General features: G+C 39.2%; 1 protein-coding gene across 2 annotated transcripts in view; it reads right to left on the bottom strand.

Moving 5' to 3' along the window:
• The window catches only part of waplb (WAPL cohesin release factor b), a 55,848-nt gene extending 42,284 nt beyond the window's left edge, over positions 1 to 13,564 (bottom strand). Inside the window, exons 1-3 of one of the 2 annotated variants that reach the window (XM_041815526.1) lie at positions 13,270 to 13,564; positions 9,877 to 9,955; positions 9,108 to 9,610 (exon numbers count right to left, since the gene is read on the bottom strand). In XM_041815526.1, the coding sequence (XP_041671460.1) occupies positions 9,108 to 9,588 (481 nt within the window). In that variant the 5' untranslated portion in view covers positions 9,589 to 9,610; positions 9,877 to 9,955; positions 13,270 to 13,564. The remainder of the gene's footprint in view (positions 1 to 9,107; positions 9,611 to 9,876; positions 9,956 to 13,269) is intronic. The other variant, XM_041815525.1, reaches the window with a different exon arrangement.
• Between the last annotated feature and the right edge of the window lie 5,509 nt (positions 13,565 to 19,073).

Below are 19,073 nucleotides of genomic sequence, written 5' to 3'. Positions count from 1 at the left end.
GGCGGTAAACCGGTTTTAATACCGTCACCGCTCACCAGTTTGTCAAGAGCCCAGCACTGCAGGTCTTCTTCTTACAATGGCTTGAACAACCGTTTAAAGGTCTAATTTAACTTTTGACTTTCTTTTCTAAGGTGACAGTGAGTCAAAGATCCAGGCTGCGATGTTAAATGAGGTCAGAAAAGCTGCTGTAAACTAGCTGCAAAAACTCTCCACTACAGCAGCCAAAGCTAAGCTAACGCAATGCTAAGCACACCACCTCCGTCAAGCCCTTCACAATAAAAGTCCACAGCTGTTATTTTTATGAAGGGCTTTTATTGTGACACCTTCCCCAGGAAACGTTAGCAGTCATTAGCAGCTAAGCATACCTCATCAGGACAGAGATGAAATGTAAGACCTGGAGTGCAGATAGACAGAAGCAAACCTAGAAAGACTTAACAAAAAAAAAAAAAGCATTTTTTTTTCTGTGCTCCTATGCTTAGACATATATCATGTATGCCATCAAAGGCTTGTTTTAAGCCACTGATCATCAACTGGCGGCCCGTGGGCCACATCAGGCCCCCCAAAGCTTCCTGTCTGGCCCCCGAAAGATCATTAAATTCAGAAAAGGAGGAAAAGAAGATTTTAAGAGTATCATTTTGCTGTAAATGTCTGCAGCTGTTAAATCCATCCCACAAACAATTAACACTGAAATAGTTTTAAAATGATTAACCATCTGATCTGTTTTTAAAGAAATTTACTGTCAAAATTAGTCAATATTTCAAAAATGGTTAAGGTTGGCAGAAGTGTTGCAAAAAAAGTTGTGAATAGAAGTTAAAATGTGTCAAAAATGGTAAAGGAGCAAAAAAGGGGCAAAAGGTATCAAAAATTGGTTGCAAATGATAAAAAATAGTGCAAGAAAGTAAAGAAAAGGGGTTTAAAAAGTAGTGATTTGAAGGGGGTTCAAATCTTTCAAAAACTGGGCTAATGGGGCAAAATGGGACAAAAAGTATCAACAATGGGTTAAAAGTGGGAAAAATGGTTTTAAAGATGCAAAAAATGTTGAAAAAATGTAACAAAAGGGGTTAACAAATGGCAAAAATGGATAAAAGAGTGGCACAAAGGGGATAAAACATGCAGGAAAAGTGGTTTAAAACGGGTTAAAATCATGCAAAAATTTGGTTAAATAGGCAAAAGTATCAAAAAGGGGTTAAAAGTGTCCAAATGAGTTAATATTGTGCTAAATGACAATTAAGGAGGGCCCATTCTCTTGGATTTTCAGGGGTCCGGCCAATCCTGTTGTCAGGCCTGTCTCTTTGTGGCCTGCTGCGTTATAGGTAATAGGGATAGATCTCACTGTTAATGACTAAAAGTGTCCTGTAGTTTTAAGGAAAATACAAATACTACTGCAATAATATTTAAATCAGACCAAAATGTTCATTTAATTTTTGTGGATTTGAAAATCCGGCCCCCAGAGTTTCTGTTGAGACTAAATCTGGCCTTGTGCAAATGTACTTGATGGCTGCTGTTTTAAGGGGAGACTTTGGATTGAAAAATATTATCTCCTTTAAATTTTGTAATACCGTGATATAATACCATTATCGTAAAAGGCAAGAAAAATATTGTGATATGATTTTTAGGCCATGTCACCCAGGCCTACTACCTACAATCACTGACTGTTTAGTTCAACTGTTGCTTCATAGTTTGCCTGACCATCTCTCTTCTCTCTGTTTCATTAAGAGGTTTTAAGGGAGTTTTAATCATGTTTTATGCTAATTATTAATATTAATCTATACATCCTGTTAAGTGCTAACTCTGACTAAAGCTGTCTTTTTGTAAAAATCCTCCAAGTCCTGTAGGTTAGCTTCCGCCTTACATAGCTCTAAGCAGGTTCATCTCGCACTCACACTGTAATAGGTGGAATTTGTCATCTTCTACTGAAGCTGCAACTCCACTAATGTTTTATGGAGCAGACACTTTAAATTTATAATGTTACTGTCCTCAGCTAAATTGATGGTGCTACTTTAATGAGCTCTCTCAGCCTGTTGGAGCATTGAAATAACAAATGAAAAGACAAATAAGTCATTTAAAGGTCCACGTTAAGGCTGATCATGGCCTCTGTTTAAGAAAAACTCTTAAAACTAACTTTACTGTGTGCTTTATATTTGGACTTTAATTAAAAGCCAGTCTATTGTGTCCACATTTCGCATTCTGATATAAAACGAAGTGGAGCGCGCTACTACCTGCTGCTCTGCACAGCATTTGCTCTGCAGAAAGATGGTTTGCATAACGGCTGCTCCGCTGCAAACTGAACCTTAACACACTGAAAGCAGGTCAACAAACACAGCTGGATCGGCTTCAGAGCCTCGCGTTAAACGCTCCTTCACCTGTTGGTTTATTTATTCAAGGAACCAAAGAGTTCTGAACCTACTTGCCAGAACAACCCACAAGCTCTGGTTATTAACACCCCGTAGCCACTTCTGTCTCCATGGATAACAAACGGGTGGTGATACTGAACTCCTCACTGTGAGCTAAGACAGGAAATTACTTCATGGTGAAACACAAATGTATTTTTATCTGCTCTGTAAAAGAGCAGGATTTGTAAACCTCGTGCCGAAGCATAAATGCAGCGTCACTGTTTCACCACTCTAATGTCATTTAAAGCAACAAATGCAAACATTTCAATCTTGGCAAACTTCTCCAATCATAAAAAAGAGGCGATTGTAAAAAATGAACAGGGATGGGAAAACAGAATACACTCTATTTCAGTTAAATTCATTGTGATGTATTTAGAGAGCTTGATCAGTGAGCACATTTACAGGAAATTAACTGCACCACCAACGAAAATCAATCAGCTGGCATATGTATGTCCAATTCTGCTTTGGTAGGTGGCTACACATCCCCTTTAGCTAGGCGCTACTGGACCAAGTTCTGGTTGACCTTGCTTACAAGTTAGTAAGCAGCTATGTGGTTGTACACATGGCCAGCTTTACAGTTCAGTCCTTCTCGTACATGACCCACACTTCGCTTTCAGTGTGCATGCAACGCAAGCTATGACTCTAGCTCACTGATCATCAACTGGCGGCCCGGGGGCCACATCAGGCCCCCCAAAGCTTCCTGACAGGCCCCTGAAGGATCAATTAATTCAGAAAAGATGCTGTGGTTTTAAGATTATCCTTTGGCTTTAAATGTCTGCAGCTGTTAAATCCATCCCAAAAACAATAAATATTGAAATAGTTTGAGAAATGACTTAACATGGGATCTGTTTTTACTACTATTTACTGTCATAATTAGCAGATATTTAAAATTAAGGTTAAGCTTGGCAGAAGTGCTGCAAAAATGACTGGGTGAAGTGGTGAAGAGAGGTTCAAATGTGGCAAAAAATTGGTTTAAGAGGGAAAAATGGGCAAAAAGTGTCATAAATTGGTTACATATTACAAAAAAGTAAAAAAAAAACAAACAAAGAAAATGGATTATAAAGTGGCAAAAATATAAGAAAAGTGGCAAAAATGGATAAAAGAGTGGCTCAAAGAGGATAAAATATGTGGGTAATGTGGTAGAAATGGGTTAAAGAATGGCAAAAATTTGGTTAAGGAAGCAAAAAGGAGCAAAAACTATCAAAAATTGGTTAAAAGTGGCAAAACTACAACAAAAATACCCTGGCAAATTAGTGAAAAGGGGTTCAACAGTGGCACACAAGGGAATTAATTGGCAGGAAAGTTGCAAGAGGGGGCTAAAGAGTAGCAAAAAATGGGTGAAAAGTGGCAAAAATTGGTTGAAAGTTGCAACTATTGTTAAAAAAATGTAATGAAAAAGTGGCAAAAATAGAAGAAAAGTGACAAAAATGGATAAGAGTGGCACAGAATGTATAAAACATGCAGAAAAAATGTGGTTTAAATGGGTTAAAGAATGGCTAAAATTGGCAAAAAGGCAAAAAAATACTGATAAAATAATTTGTTAGCCAGACCAAAATATTTATTTAATTTCTGTGTACTTGAAAGTCTGGCACCCAGAGTTTCTGTCAAGACTAATTCTGGCCCTTGTGCAAACGTACTTGGTGACCCCTGCTCTAGCTTCTGCTGATACCTGCAGGGAGACAGCCTAACTGGTGTGCTTAGCATTTCAGCTGTTTAACTTCCAGGTCAAATCTAGACACAAAGGCTATGGAGAATGCTTTAACACCTTGTCCATTTTGGGGGGGGCAGGCCAGGGGCACATATTTGTGTTAGAAAAACCTGATGAAGTGATTTTGCATAATATGTCCCCTTTAAGTCAGACACACTGGCTCCAAGAAGGGTGTGTGATGAGTGTGAAGTGGACAGCCTTGATCCTATATTATAACTTTCAATCTAAAAAATAATAGGAAACTCAAACAGAACAAATCACAGTGGTTTTCCAAAAACATCTGGAAGAAAACCCCCATGCTGAGTAGATTTCATCTTGACCTCAGAGTGGAAATGATAAGAGTCTTGTTGTGAGTGGGGGGTACCAGCTGGAGAGTCAGACTTCCCTTTTGGGGATTTTAACTAAACTGTGATTCAGGGAATGGCTGCATGCTTTCAAAGCACTGAACTGAAAAGGTTACCAACAGTTCACAGTAAAACTAAAGGTTACGTATTGAAAAGCGATCAATCTTGAGCAGATCGATTGAAAAATGCCAACTCACCATGGCTGGTCAAGTTTTCTCAAGAGGTCTGTTAATGCAGAAATATTGCTCATAGATTGTAACATCCAATCATGTTTTCAAAAAGCCAGCAAAATAAAGGCACTGCAGGTTAAAGCTTTCACTTTGTTAATTTTCTGGGCTACTTGCCATAAAAACTAGGGTTTTAGATGCACTTTAGCACCTATTTCTTCCTCTGAAAAACTGGCTTCATCATGTATACCAATCCACAATATTCTAGCATAAAATGCTAAGACCTACTGTCATGGCACCATCATCACACAGTGCATGCGACCTCACAGTATTGAAAATTCAAAAGCAGGAATAGATGCTGCAGTGTGAGGTGCACTTAATAAACTGTGTAATTTATACCCTAGACGAGTGGTTTTCAAAGTGTGAGGCGGGCCTCCCCTGGGGGACGCCACAGAGCTTCAGGAGAGGCGCGGAACCATAAACCAGAAAAAGGGTGATTTGCTTTGCTAACCTCTGCTGTGCATTGAGCAAAATGGATAGACTTATAGTTAGTATAGGAACTATGCTATAGAGCAGTGTTACTCAACCAAAGAGCCAAATTTTTAAAAAATACCACAATCTAAGAGGGGAAAAGTGGCAAAAACAGCTTGAAGTAGCAATAAAAATAGGTTGAAGGTGGCAAAATGGTCAAAAAGCAGCAAAAAATGGGTGAAAAGGGTGAAAATGGGGAGAAAAAGTGGAAAAACGGTCAGAAAGTAGCAGAAATGGGTGACAAAAAACTGACAAAAATAAGTGAGTGGAAAGTGACTTAAATGGGCAAAAAACAGTCAAGAGTGGCAAAAAATGGTCAAAAAAAAGAGGAAACAAGTGATATGTAATGGCAAAAGATAGTTTAAATGGACGAAAAGTGGCAAAAATTGAAAAAAAAAAAAAAGAAAAAGGGGGGATGGGAGAAAAGTGGTGAAAAATTGGGAAAAGGTGACAAAAAGACAGACGAAATGAGCAAAAAAACTGGAAAAAGGGGAATGAAAGGTAGCTTAAATGGGCAACAAGGTGAAAAAGGGCAAAAATGGGATAAAAGTGGAAAAAATGAGGAAAAAGAGGCAAAAAGAAGTTTTAAAATGGCCAAAAAAATATGAAAAAGGGGTATTTAATGGCATTATAACTGCATAAGAGGGAAAGGCAGATGTTTAAGGACATTTGCAAACCAAAATATCCAGATATATTAATGTTAAAAAGGTTTAAAGATTAGACTAGATGTTTGAAATGTTGTTTAATTTTTTTTTTAAATTTAAATCCTTTTTGTGGGTGGGGGTCCACCAAATGAATTATTTCTTCTTAGGGGAGGCTTACGCTTCCATACTTTGAAAACCCCTGTCCTAGATTCAAACACCTAAAAGCACAGGAACTTTAAGCTTTGAGATTATTCTGTCTTCTTTCATTAAAAATATGACAAATATAGCCATTAACTGACAGCAGGAACTTTGTCTTTCCTCAACATTTGCCTTCAAGTGACAAAGATTTTTTCCAATCTTCAAAATTCAGAGTGCCGGACATCATTCTGGAATAGAAAGAAAAGTCTGAAGCACCTACTGGCTCTGGTGTATTATTCTTAAACAGCTAACTATGAAATATCTGTACACCTAAAAAAAAAGTCATATTTACTGAGTCAACATCGCCAGACTTAGTGAGCAAATAACACAGCTGTTGACGACAGACTCTCAGTTAGACTCGGTGTCACACAGCTTCACTTCTGGAAGCGTCACTCTCAGCCCGAGTGCTCACTGAGGCACAGCTTGTCGTTCAGAGTCAGCTGGAGTGGTGCACGTCTCTGGCAGGTGTCCAGCAGCGGTCACGAAAAGCTGAGGATCAGGGAAGCTAAAATCACGACACTGACTCTAACGGACTGTGTGAGAGAGACCCAATCACACTCGCATCTTCATTTTTGTAGAGGACGAACAATGTAATCATTGAGTTATAAAGCTGACCCAAAAAACACCAAGCACTAGATATTGTAATGCTTAAATGACTTTTCCCAGCATAATACAGGGTTTTTAGTCTTCAGCCTCATGCAGTGTGCTGTGATGTCTGCTGAAAGCTCTGATAATTGTGTGCAGACCCATGCAGAGTCATCATGAGCATTGTGTTTTAGGGGTCACTCAGTACGTCATCTGGAAAAAAACAGAAATTAGTCAGCATCTGTGAGCCATCTGATTCCACGGCAAGATAAGCACAGCCCTTCCCAAACATAGGATATTTGTGCTGAAGTAAAGGGCAGTTAGTGTGAGTGGTCACATATGTCTTTTTAGGGCTGTTTTCAATCCTTCTGGAACAACAGTCGAGATCTGTGACCCATCCCGCATTGCAAGCTGTGTCCTGTACACTAAGGTTGTCTCGATTGATTGGAAACAGATGATTTTCATTAAAAATGCATGAATAGTAGACTGGGATTCGTGCATATCGTCACCGAGGTCCACACTAAACCCGACGTTGAAACTAGTCAAGCTGTAACGAAACTGTGTCATTGTTTGGACACACAGTGTAGAAATGTAAGAGAGGAAGGTTTAAAACAGGGGCGTCAAACTCAATCACAGCAGGGGCCGGATTCTGAACTTGGGTCTAACCTGAGGGCCGACCAGCGTCAATATTTAACCATAAAATGTGGACCTTATTTTTACCAGTATGAATTATGGGGGTAAAAAACTTGGCACTGATGAAAAGTGATTTTGCGATTAAAAGGTCAACATGGTAAGTTAAAAACTCAAAATCTGAGATAAAACATCAACTTGTAAGTTTAAACGGTAAAAACATGACATTTAAAGTCAAAATAATGTTTTTATAGGGCAAAATATGAGAAAGAACACTGAAACCATGAATTTTAAAAGTCAAAAACTGAGATAAAATTCAAGATCATGATTTTTAACAGTCAAAATATGAGGTAAAGATCAAAATCATTAGTTTCAAATGCCAAAACATGAATTAAGATTAAAAATTGAGTCTTCAATGTTAAAAACTGACAAAAAATGAAAGTTAGAAGTTAAAAAGGTCAAACCCTCACATAAAATTCAAAATCATGATTTTTAACAATCAAAATATGAGGTAAAGATCAAAATCATTAGTTTCAAATGCCAAAACATGAATTGAGATTAAAAATTATTTTTAAAAAATGACATTAAATTAAAGTTAGAGATAAAAGTCAAAATCATAATTATAAAAGGTCCAAAAACTGAGATCAAATTAAAAATCATGATTTTAAAGGATACAAAACATGAGATATAAGTCAAAGTTGGGAGTTGAAAAAGGTCAAAACATGAAATAAAAGTCAAAACCATGACTTTAAAAGGTCAAACTAGGATATAAAATTTAAAATTATGAATCCAAAAGGTAAAATTATGAGACAAAAAGTAAAAGTTATGAGATGTATTTGTTCAAATATGAAATAAAAAGTCAAAACCATAACTTTTAGTCATAACTGTACGATGCAAAATTGAGAATATAGAGAAAACATGAATTTCTTTTTATCAAATTATTTTTACTGTTTACTTTGTTGTATTTTTATGACTTAACAAGAATATTATAAATCATAAAGGTTAAGTTTACATTTTTATACTGGAGGAAATCTGCAGACCTCATACTGATGGGCCAGTTATAGTAAAAATATCATATGATCTGGTGGGCCCTATCTAACTGCACCACGGGCCAGATTTGGCCCCCCGGGCCTTGAGTTTGACACCCCTGGTTTAAAATATGTCAAAATTGTGATTAGGTGATACAAGCCTACATCCAGAGTATCATGGCAAGAGTAAAGGCCTTTGCACAGAGTCCATTTTTGTGTCCATCATTGTGTTTTTGGAGCAGATTTGATTTTTTTTGCCGTATTCGAACTTATACAAAGATGGTGCAACCCAGAGCAGGCACCTGCAGCTAAGAGAAGCACTGCGTGTGCAGTGAAGTGTAATTATATAGGCTAACTGCTCTGCCAGTACTAAGCTGATAAGCTCATGTGAATTAAATTCAACTGGAATGTCTCCTCTGCTGCTGCTACTGCTGCAAGTCAACTCATCCTCGTCTTTACTCTAAACAGCCACAGCAACATCCCCCGAGCTTTGTTTAGACTCGTATTAGTTAACGAGGCTAAATTATGTCATGATGTGTTTAAGTTTGGCTCGGAAAAGTCCCTATTAGATGAAGGTGAATAAAATATCATGATTTGTTCTTTAACTTTAGCAAAAAGAAATTTAGATTTCAGTGAGAAACTTGAATAACTGAAGTTGCCTGGAGGTGAAATTAGTTTGTTTGCAGCAATATACAAAAAATGCTTCAGCTGCATAAATGAGTTAAGTATCACCTGATGAATGATCCTTGTCGTCAACAAAAAACCCAACTGGGGGATCACTACTGATATCTATCATCAGACTGAATTTTAAACAATAAATAAAGACATGTAAACCCTCAGATCATTTCCATTTTAAATGGTTCTGATTCTGTGCATTACCTATGCTGCTGCTGTTAAAGAACCGAGTCGTGTCCTCCATCACCCTTGACTGGCTCCTGTCGTTGGGCAGCCATGACATCCCTCCAGCAGACGCCGAGATGTTGGATCCTCCCTGAATGACAGATCTGCTCCCCGTGTCTAGAGAAACACCCGGCCATTCTGCCAGAGGAGGCTCCGCTGAGGCCGGCTTGGCGGGTGATGACTTGTTGCTTGTGCGAGATGAAACCGGTTTGGATTCCTCATCGCTGTCAAATCCAAACGGATCCTCGAAGCCATCTCCGGACGGACGGGGTCTTTTGTTAGCTCCCAAAACAGAGTCATTCTTGGGCGCGCCGACACGCTTGGAGCCCACCTTGGCTTTGTAGGTTGTATCACCCCATTTGGTACTGAGGGTGCCTCTCTTGGTGGACAGAACTTCATCAAACTTGGACGTGCCCTCTCCTCCTTTGCGGCTGTAGGTTTTACCGAATCTGGATGTCATTGTTGCATCTGGGTCATATTCTCTAAGACAGGACGACAGGGAAGTAAAATTAGTTACAGTTTATGAGAACATGAATCATGGAAATCATGATGTGAGCTTTTCCTTTCTTTTACTGCTATGTTTACAAATTCACACTCAGTGTCCTTGCCTCTGTCGAGGCGCTTTCGGCTGAAAATTTCACGTTAAAAAAGATCGATCTCATGTTGTTCTAGATATGTTGCACACTGACACCAAAACTTTCATCCTTCATTATTTTTAGTCTGTTCATCTGTTGAGTCAGTTTATTACCTTCTTACTCATTGATTGATCTCAGTGAGTGGGGGCTGGATCCTTTCAACGAGAAGATTTGTGTTCTATTTTCTTTTTTCTTAATTAAAGCAAGGCAAAATAATACACAAGCATTGTGATCTTTCTTTCTGCAACTCAAAATGAGATATTAAAAAAGCACATTATGTTTTCTGAATGATGCAATTAGTTTATGTAGGCTTGAATATGGTGGTTAACAATTGAAACATACAATCTAAATATCAAGTCTTTCATGTGTGGGGTCTCTTATGGAGAAAAAATCTGTTAATTTTTTAAAACATCTAATGCTGGGCTTACACCAAAGATTTTCACAGTCACAGACTAAAAACTGAAAGTCTTAAGTAAATTTTAGAGTCTTACTGGAGTCACAGTGTGTTCCCATCACCTCTATTGTTAAGTTTAAGGTGGTAATCTGCGCTGCTTTATATCAGTCTTTTCCTAGTCTTCGACTTGCGATCATATCAAGCGTGTTTGATATGATCGTAAGTCGCAGTGACATAACACTATCAACAACCAATAGATGAGCGCTGACAAAACCGTAAACAGGAAACCTGCCGGTCAAAACAACCACAAAAGCAGCAGAGCGGCAAGAAACACCGGCAGTGACACGTCGAAGGCCCCGACCAATATGGACCGTCCAGAAAGAGGAGCAGCTGGTGGAGCTGTGGGCAGATCAGCCCAGCCTGTTCGATGTGAAAATTGCATGGTGGGAAAAAAATGCTAAAAGAATCTAGTAGTAATCTTGTAAATACTGACCATGCAAGAGTCACAGTCTTTGTAAAATCTCAGTCTGAGACTAGGCTGTGACTAAAAACTCTAAAAAATTGTCTTTAGATGTGAGCAGGTGTGAGCTGATAGTTTTCCAAGAGTCTTTTCCAAATCCTTTCAGTGTTTTCTGATGTATGGGTAGCATTAGTGTGTGTCAGTCTTAAGTAAATTCCACCATCAGGACATTCTAAATTTTAAACAATAACAACAGATGACATCAGGGGTAGTTGGGAATGCTGGGAGTGATTCCCTGCTACTCCACCCCTCCACTCTGCAAAATGAACTCTGAATAGACCAGTCAGTCTAATGATTATGGCTGACACCTCCCGCTTGGTTGGTCAGTCTGAGAGCTCTCCAAGGGGCTTTCACCTTAAATATGATCAGTCTTTGTGTGCAGTAACTATGAGATAACATGGATCTCCAACCAGGTTGTTTATTATGAGGTGTGACTTAACCTAAAGTGAAATGCAGCAGCTGTTTTCTGATGAAACGTCAACTCATTTTGTCACCAAATGCTCATGACCACCATGCATCATAAAAGTGAAACTACTGGCCATTTTCTTGTTGATGGCAGAAAGCTTAAACCTTGTACAAGTGTTTATTCTTTACTTGGTGCTTGATGCTTTTTAAATTGTAAACAAGTGCAATATTTCCCCCTCAACAAATACTTAAAAGGTAGTGGTTCTTAAAATTCCTCAAGAAAGTAAACTTAGCACAAAAAGTAAGGAAATTCGTGTTTGGTATACTATTTCTTTGTTGTAACAATGCTTCTTGGCAGTAGCTTAAATCTTATACTGTTGGAAAGCCTGTTTATTACCCTTTGAAATGGAGCCACATTTGTAAGGATCATGCATTTGTGGGATGAGCAGCAGAGCTGAGTATGTGGGTTGCACCCATGAAAAATGTGCCAAATCTTCTCTGCCAATGCCAAACAGCAGATTCTGCCATTGACTCTTGTTTGGTGTTTGGTGGATTGGATGATTGAAGTTTGAAGAAACAAGACATATTGGCAATTTAACAATTTATTCATTTAAGAAACAGGAGCCTCAGTAGCGTGTGGAAGAACCATACACAGCCACAAAAGCCTGGCTCCTCCTCCTCATGCTGGTCACACACTGCTGTGGGATGGCATCCCATTCTTCAACCAGCATTTGTCGCAAATCAGCCAACGTGGTTGTGTTGGTCACTCTGGTAGAACAGCACGCCCAAGCAGATCCCACAGGTGTTCAGTCGGGTTAAGGTCAGGACTGCTGACAGGCCGTTCCATCCTCTCCACTCCCAAATTCTGGAGGTAGTCTCTGATAAAGCCCGCTCCGATGGGGAGCGTGTTGTCATCTTGGAAGATAGAGTTCTTGCTGACAGGGTGAGAAAACTGTATTCTTTGAGTGTCGTCCTTTTGGGACGCCCACTTCACAGCCTGTCTCTGACATTCCCCGTTACATGGAACTTTGCCTTCAGTTTGGAGATGGTACTCGGGCTCACTCCAAACAATGCTGCAGCTTGGTTTTGCGGAACACCAGCTTAAAGGTTGCCCTGTTGCACGGGCCCTATCCAGATCAGTCAAACGTGGCATGCCAATTTCTGAAGCAGACATCTACTGACCACTGTAGCAGGGCCCATGCTCACAGGGGCTGGGGTACCAGAAGCTCAACACAAGAGTGAATAGCAACAGAGAGAAGGCAGAGAAGATCTGGCACATTTTTCATACTCAGCTCTGCTGCTCATCCCACAACTGCATGATCCTTACAAATGAGGCATCATTTAAAAGGGGAATAAACAGGCTTTCCAACTGTATAAGATTGATTACCAAGGAGCATTGTTACAACAAAGAAATAAACTACCAAACACAAATTTCCTTACTTTTTGTTTTAAGTTTATGAGTACACAAAAAGCCACCCAATTACAAATTTCAGTAATTGCAATTTATAACTTTCCACCCCTGCTATTGCGGTTACAATAATCGCCATTTTTTGTGCAGCCATGTCCAGAAACATCTCTCTTTGCCTCTATGACTAAGAGAGAAATCAGTCACAATACGACATTTTTGACAACAGTAAAACAATCGTTTCCTCTGATAATATTCACATTATATAAAGTATATGTCTGTTACCTAATAGCCTGGTTATTTAGCTCGCTGTTTGACAATTTAAAACGGTGCTGGGCGTGAGAATTACCAGCTAACAGCTCTTGCATTTTTAGTCAGCTGTTATGACAACAAGGCTATTTACGGTAAGCTAGCTCTGAGCTAATGGCGCTAAGTTAATGCTGACAGGATGGTGCAAGGGAATTTGTGAAAATACCGCAAAACACACTCGTAGGGGTGAAACAAAAATATCAATATGTTTGGGCAATAATAGCTCGAGACACTTGTTACGTAGAAGTAAAATGGATAGCTCGAAGTTACTATTTACGCTATCTCGAGCGCTTGCCGTTAGCATTAGCTGTTAGCATAACGCTCAACAGAGGAGACAGCAAACAGTTAGCATGATGCAGCTAACAGCTAACAATAACTACAAACTGACATCATTTCACGCCATGAGGTAACAGCCAACGCGAGGCTTTTCCTAAAAGTAATAATTACGTTCTGATATCAGTTTCCCCACTTACTTGGTGAGCTAAAGGAGCCGATCCGGACGAAAATCACTCCCGACCCGTTAAACTCACTCCGGACCGCCGGGCCTGCTTCACTGATTCAAGCTAGCTGCTCAGTATAAACAAGGCCGAACGGAGGCTATTAACGGATAATAAGGTGGTTCTGGATGATTCAAAGATTACAAGTCATCCAGGCTGATGAGGAGGATTTAGTTTATAATCCCAGGTAAAAGAATGGTTTGCTTTTAGTGAGCTAAATTGTACTCGATTGTTTCCTCCGGGTTGCGACGAAAGCTTCCATTGGACTCCCCCGCTGCGTCAAGTTAGCGGAAAAAGAATAACGCGACCGGAAGTAGCACTACCGGTATCTATTCCTAAAAAATAAAAGTGTAATTTGAATTTAAACAAAGGATACAGAGCGAACGTGTATTTATTTATCAAATCAAATTATCATAGGAGCTCCATACGACGGAGTATGAGGGCCACACGAAGAGAAAAAAATAAAAGAATTAAGTTTTTTTAACATTACTTGAATAAAGTCATAATATTACAAGAAAAAAGTCGTAATCTTACGAGACTAAAGTCGTAATATTACGAGAAAAAAAAGTCGACTTTATTCTCGTAATATTACAACTTTTTTCTTGTAATATTAAGAGTTTTTCTTTCCTAATATTACAACTTTTTCTCGTAATATTATGACTTTATACTCGTAATATAAAAAAATATATATTCTTTTCTTTTTTTTCTCTTCGTGTGGCCCTAATACTCCATTTTAGAGCTCCACATAGTTCATCAAGCCAAAAAACTTTTAAAAATGAAACAATATCACAATTTTCTTCATCTCTTGGCCATTTGTGAGACGATTATTGAATGGATTGTTCTGAAGTAAAAAGAAAAAAAACAATAATAATAATAATAAAAATAATAATAATAAAAGTATTATTATTATTATTATGCTTTTTACCACAAAAATGAACCTGAAATGCATAAATGGAGAGTAATAGTGATTTAAGAAATAATTAGCAACAAACAGGAAGTCGTCATGTGATTTTTCTGGTGAGAAAAATTATGGCTTTCACCTTTTGCTAGTTTTCATCTTAAGGTCATAAAGATGTCAAAACGTGTGCATTTTTCAAAGTTTTGATGTAAGACAAAAATTTATGTGAGGCTGCAAAGGTTGTCAAAATTACGGAAGCGGATTAGGGCTATTTTTGATGGAGAAAACAATTTTGGGCAAGTCGAGATTATTGTCGAAATGCCGAGAATAAAGTCAAAATTAAATAATAAAATAAAGTTGAAACACAATTTTGAGATTTAAGTCAAAATGATGAGAAAGTAGAAATTTCGGGAGTAATGTAGAAATTGTGAGATAGACTTCTGTAATAATCACAAGTTTCGACTGATTCTCATCATTCAACTTTATTCTTGAAATTTCAGCATTATTCTCGTCATTTCGACTTTATTCTCAAAATGTTCCAATTTTTTTTCTTGTCATTTCGACGTTATTCTTGAAATTGTGTTTCAACTTTGTATTAGAAATTTTGACTTTATTCTCAAAATTTCAGCTTTATTCTCGTAATTTCAACTTAAATCTCGCCTTGTCCAAAATTATTTTCTCCTTCTTAAATGGCCCTGATCCTCTTCTGTAGAAAATAGTTATATATCATTTCTTTAGTTTTTTTATTTTGTCTTTTTTTCAATTAGGTAGATTTAATGCAGTCCCATCTATCTGGAAGCTGTTGAACAGGAGAAATCTCTGTGCACAAGAAACAAGGCTAAAGGTCAGTATTGGATGCTGGTGTGCATATAAGGCCCTCTCAGGGGCCCCTGCATTAAAACAGGCATGATTCTGTACTGGAAATCACTGCATGGCATCAGAATCACTTCCAGAAATCATCATTTGTCCACACAGTTCACCGTGCCATCCTCAAATGTCTCAGTTTCAACATGTGATATGTTTTTTTCTGTTCTGTTGTGAATAAAATATGGGTTAATGAGATTCGACAATCATGGCATTACGTATACTTCATAGAGCATCCCAATTTTTTTTGGAATCAGGTTTTATATCCTGATGGTTTTTCAGTATATGGAGTGGATTAAGCATGATAACCATCATCTCATTAAAAAGGTGACTTGATGGTGGTGATAAGTCATTTGGCCTCTGCCAGAGTGGATCCTACAGCTGCTGTATGCTGGATGTCAAAGGCCTAATTGTTTTTAAAGGAAGCACTGCCAGCACTGATGCCAGCCCCTGTGCCAGTCGATTCTTCAGCACTGTATGACGCCTGAACACTGCAGGCGCCATCATGAAGCTCTGCCAGCTCCTCAACAGCCAACGCCTGCCTGGGGGCTGGTTTGCATCCTTTAAAAAAGACTCAGATCTGCTCTTTATTGTGTATAATATCACACCCCTCATGGTACAGTATCTGCTCATTGGCTGGCATGACGGCTGATGCTGGCGCAGGAGCTGCAGCATGCCACGCAGGGATTTCAGCCAAGCTCAGCACTCGGCAGTAACAAGTCTTGGAGGTTTGAAGATGCGAGGCTGAACGCCAGGCTGACCTGACTGCCCTGAAGAAACAGACAGCCGTCGCAGGGTGCATGTCAACAAGCTCAGGGATCATTTCAGGTCCTCTGAAAAGTTCTGGTGCCACTTCTCCATTTCAACATCGCTGCCTAATGACACAGAGACTGATCTAACACAGCCTAACAGTTTCTAGAGGACAATCAGATTGTGGAGGTAAATTTAAAGATGGATTGCATGATAAAATATTTGCTAAAGGAAATAAAATGAGCCGGGGTACCAAGCAAAACCCTGGACAGGCTCCAGTTTGTCCAAAACTCTGCTGCTAGACTTCTCACCCCCACTAGACCCTGGCAACACATCACTCTGACCCTCATCCACCTTCACTGGCTCCCTATCAAGTCCTGCATCAGCTACAAAGTCCTCCTCCTCACATACAAATCTCTCCATGCCCTGGCTCCTCAGTACCTTTCTGATCTCCTCCATCCATACACACCGTCCCGCAACCTTCAGTCTTCAGACACTGGCCTACTTTCCGTACCCAAGACCAAACTCCGAACCTTTGGAGATGGAGCGTTCAGTGCTGCAGCCCTCACCCTCTGGAGCACTCTTCCTGCAGACATCCGTAGCGCTCCATCTCTGGACATTAAAAAAAAAGGCTAAAGCACCACCTGTTCATCACAGCCTACAGCAGGGGTCATCAAGTACACCAAAGGCCGGATTCAGTCTCAACAGAATCTCTGGGGGCCGGACTTTCAAATCCACAAAAATGTTAAAAAATGTTTTATATTATTTTAGTCATTAGCAGTGAGATCTATCCCTGTTATCTATAACGCAGCAGGCCACAAGGAGACAGGCCTGACAACAGAATCGGCCGGACCCCTGAAAATCACAGAGAATGGGCCCTCCCTAATTGTCATTTAGCACCGATATTAACCCATTTTTGACACTTTTAACCCTTTTTTGATACTCTTTGCCCCCTTTTGCCTCTTCAACCCAATTTTTGAAAGATTTTAACCTAATTTAAAACACTTTTCCTGCATTTTAAATCCCCTTTGTGACACTCTTTTATCCAAGTTTTGACACTTTTCTTTTTTTGCCACTTTTAACCCCTTTTTATCACTTTTTGAAACATATTTTGCAACTCTTGAACCAGTTTTTCCCACTTTTAACCCCTTTTTGATACTTCTTGCCAATTGTTGCCTCTTTAACACAACTTTTGAAAGATTCTAACCCCCTTCAAACCACTTTTCCAGCATGTTTTTCCCCTTTGTGCCACTCTTTTATCATTTTTTCCTCTTTTTAACCCCTTTTCATTACTTTCTTGCACTACTTTTTTGTCATTTGTACCAATTTTTGGGTACCTTTGGTCCCTTTTTCCTCTACCATTTTTGCCACATTTTAACTTCTTTTCACCACTTTATCTGGTCATTTTTGCAGCACTTCTGCCAACCTTAACCCTTTTTCAAAAACTTACTAATTATGACAGTAAATCTCCGTAAAAAAACAGATCAAATGTTAAATCATTCTAAAACTATTTTAATGTTATTTTATGGGATGAATTTAACTGCTGCAGACATTTAAAGCCAAAAGATACTCTTCAAATTTTCTTTCCCTCCTTTTCTGATTTTAGCAATCTTTTGGGGGCCGGACAGAAAGCTTTGGGGGGCCTGAAGTGGCCCCCGGGCCGCCAGTTGATGATCAGTGGCCTATAGTCTTCATTAAACCACCCTTACACTCATCCTATCGCTCACATAGTTTGTCCATGTCTGATGTGTTTCTTGTGAAGTGTCCTTGGGTTTCTTGAAAGGCGCTATATAAATTCAAAATATTATTATTATTATTATTATTATTATTATTATTATTATTACTAAGGTTGTGTTGTTTTCTTGAGATTTTGAGATACCAAATTACTATCTAGACAGGTCTAGATCTCAAGAAAATGACCAAAATTAACTTATCATGGACAAACAGAGTAGTTTTTACCTTAAGCGTTCTGTAAATCACAGACTTTTTCTGATAGTTTTTCCAAGGCAAACCTTCGTAACCGACTGTAAACAGCTCTGAGACCCACTCAGGATCATTGTGAGACTGACAAGGGAAGCAAATTGAAAGGAAGTAGCACCCCAGCTCCGTTCGTGCATATTCCAAAAAACCGCAAAGTATGACCCACTCATCTCCGCCTCTGATTGGCCTACCCTGATGAACAATGAAGTCCACTTACAGTACTATGGGTGGAGCGAGGTAGATGTCTTTGCCATCCTTTAGTTTGAAAAATGCAGCATAGTGCTGAATGATGCACATCAGAGGGGACTGAAAAAAGGCTCTTCTCTGCTGCTTCACTCCTCTGTTTACATGCATTTTAAAGGTCAGGCATTGGTTTGCAAAGGTGTGCTACTTTTAACCCATTTTTTGATATACTTTTTGCCCCCTTTTTCCTTTTATACTAATGGTTTGCCACATTTTAACCTCTTTTCACCACTTTTACTGCGAGTGTTATGCCACTCCACAACCCATTTAGATGCTTGTTGCCCATTTTTGCCACTCTCTAACCCATTTTCAGCACTTGATCAGACCATTTTTGCCAGTTGTAACCCCCTTTTTAAAAAATATTTACTAATAATGGCTGACAAGTGAATTTCTGTCAAAACAGACCCAATGTCATTCTAAAACTATTTGAATGTTAATTGTTTTTGGGGTGGATTTAACAGCTGCAGACATTTAAAGCCAAAAGATGCTCTTAAAACCACATTTTCTTTTCCTGCTTCTCTGAATGTAATGACCTTCTGGGGGCCAGACAGGAAGCATTGAGGGGCCTGATGTGGCCCAGTTGATGATCAGTGCTATAAACCAAGACCTTTTTGCTCCAGGCTTATTTCAGTGAATTTTCTAGCCTTATAGGTGCAGAATTTAGGAAGCACTTTGTGTCTTTTGAGACTTGACTGACAAGTTAAAGAGCAGGAGCACATGTTACAGAGTCATTCACCTGCTATTAAAAGAGTGCGCTCTAACTTTGATCTTTGAGCTCCACCCATGATGTGACTCACACCAGGAAATACCGGTAAGCCTGTCTGCTGTCAGGGAACACAAAACTCCAAACACACAACCTCAGAGCAAAAAGAGACTCCCGCGGACCCAGCAGAGCTTCAGGAGGGATTGCTGGGGGGTTTTAGGAAGTTTACAGAACTCCCGCTGACACAAGAAGCGGACTCAGATCCTGGATTTAGAGAAAGGAACTGAGCTTGAAGTGAAAGTGACTCTGAAGGAGTTGTGGGGAGTGGCACCATCTCCTGTC

The sequence above is a fragment of the Cheilinus undulatus genome, linkage group 20 (assembly GCF_018320785.1).
Source record: "Cheilinus undulatus linkage group 20, ASM1832078v1, whole genome shotgun sequence".
Lineage (NCBI taxonomy): Eukaryota > Metazoa > Chordata > Actinopteri > Labriformes > Labridae > Cheilinus > Cheilinus undulatus.
This window is presented reverse-complemented; position numbering and strand designations above follow the sequence as displayed.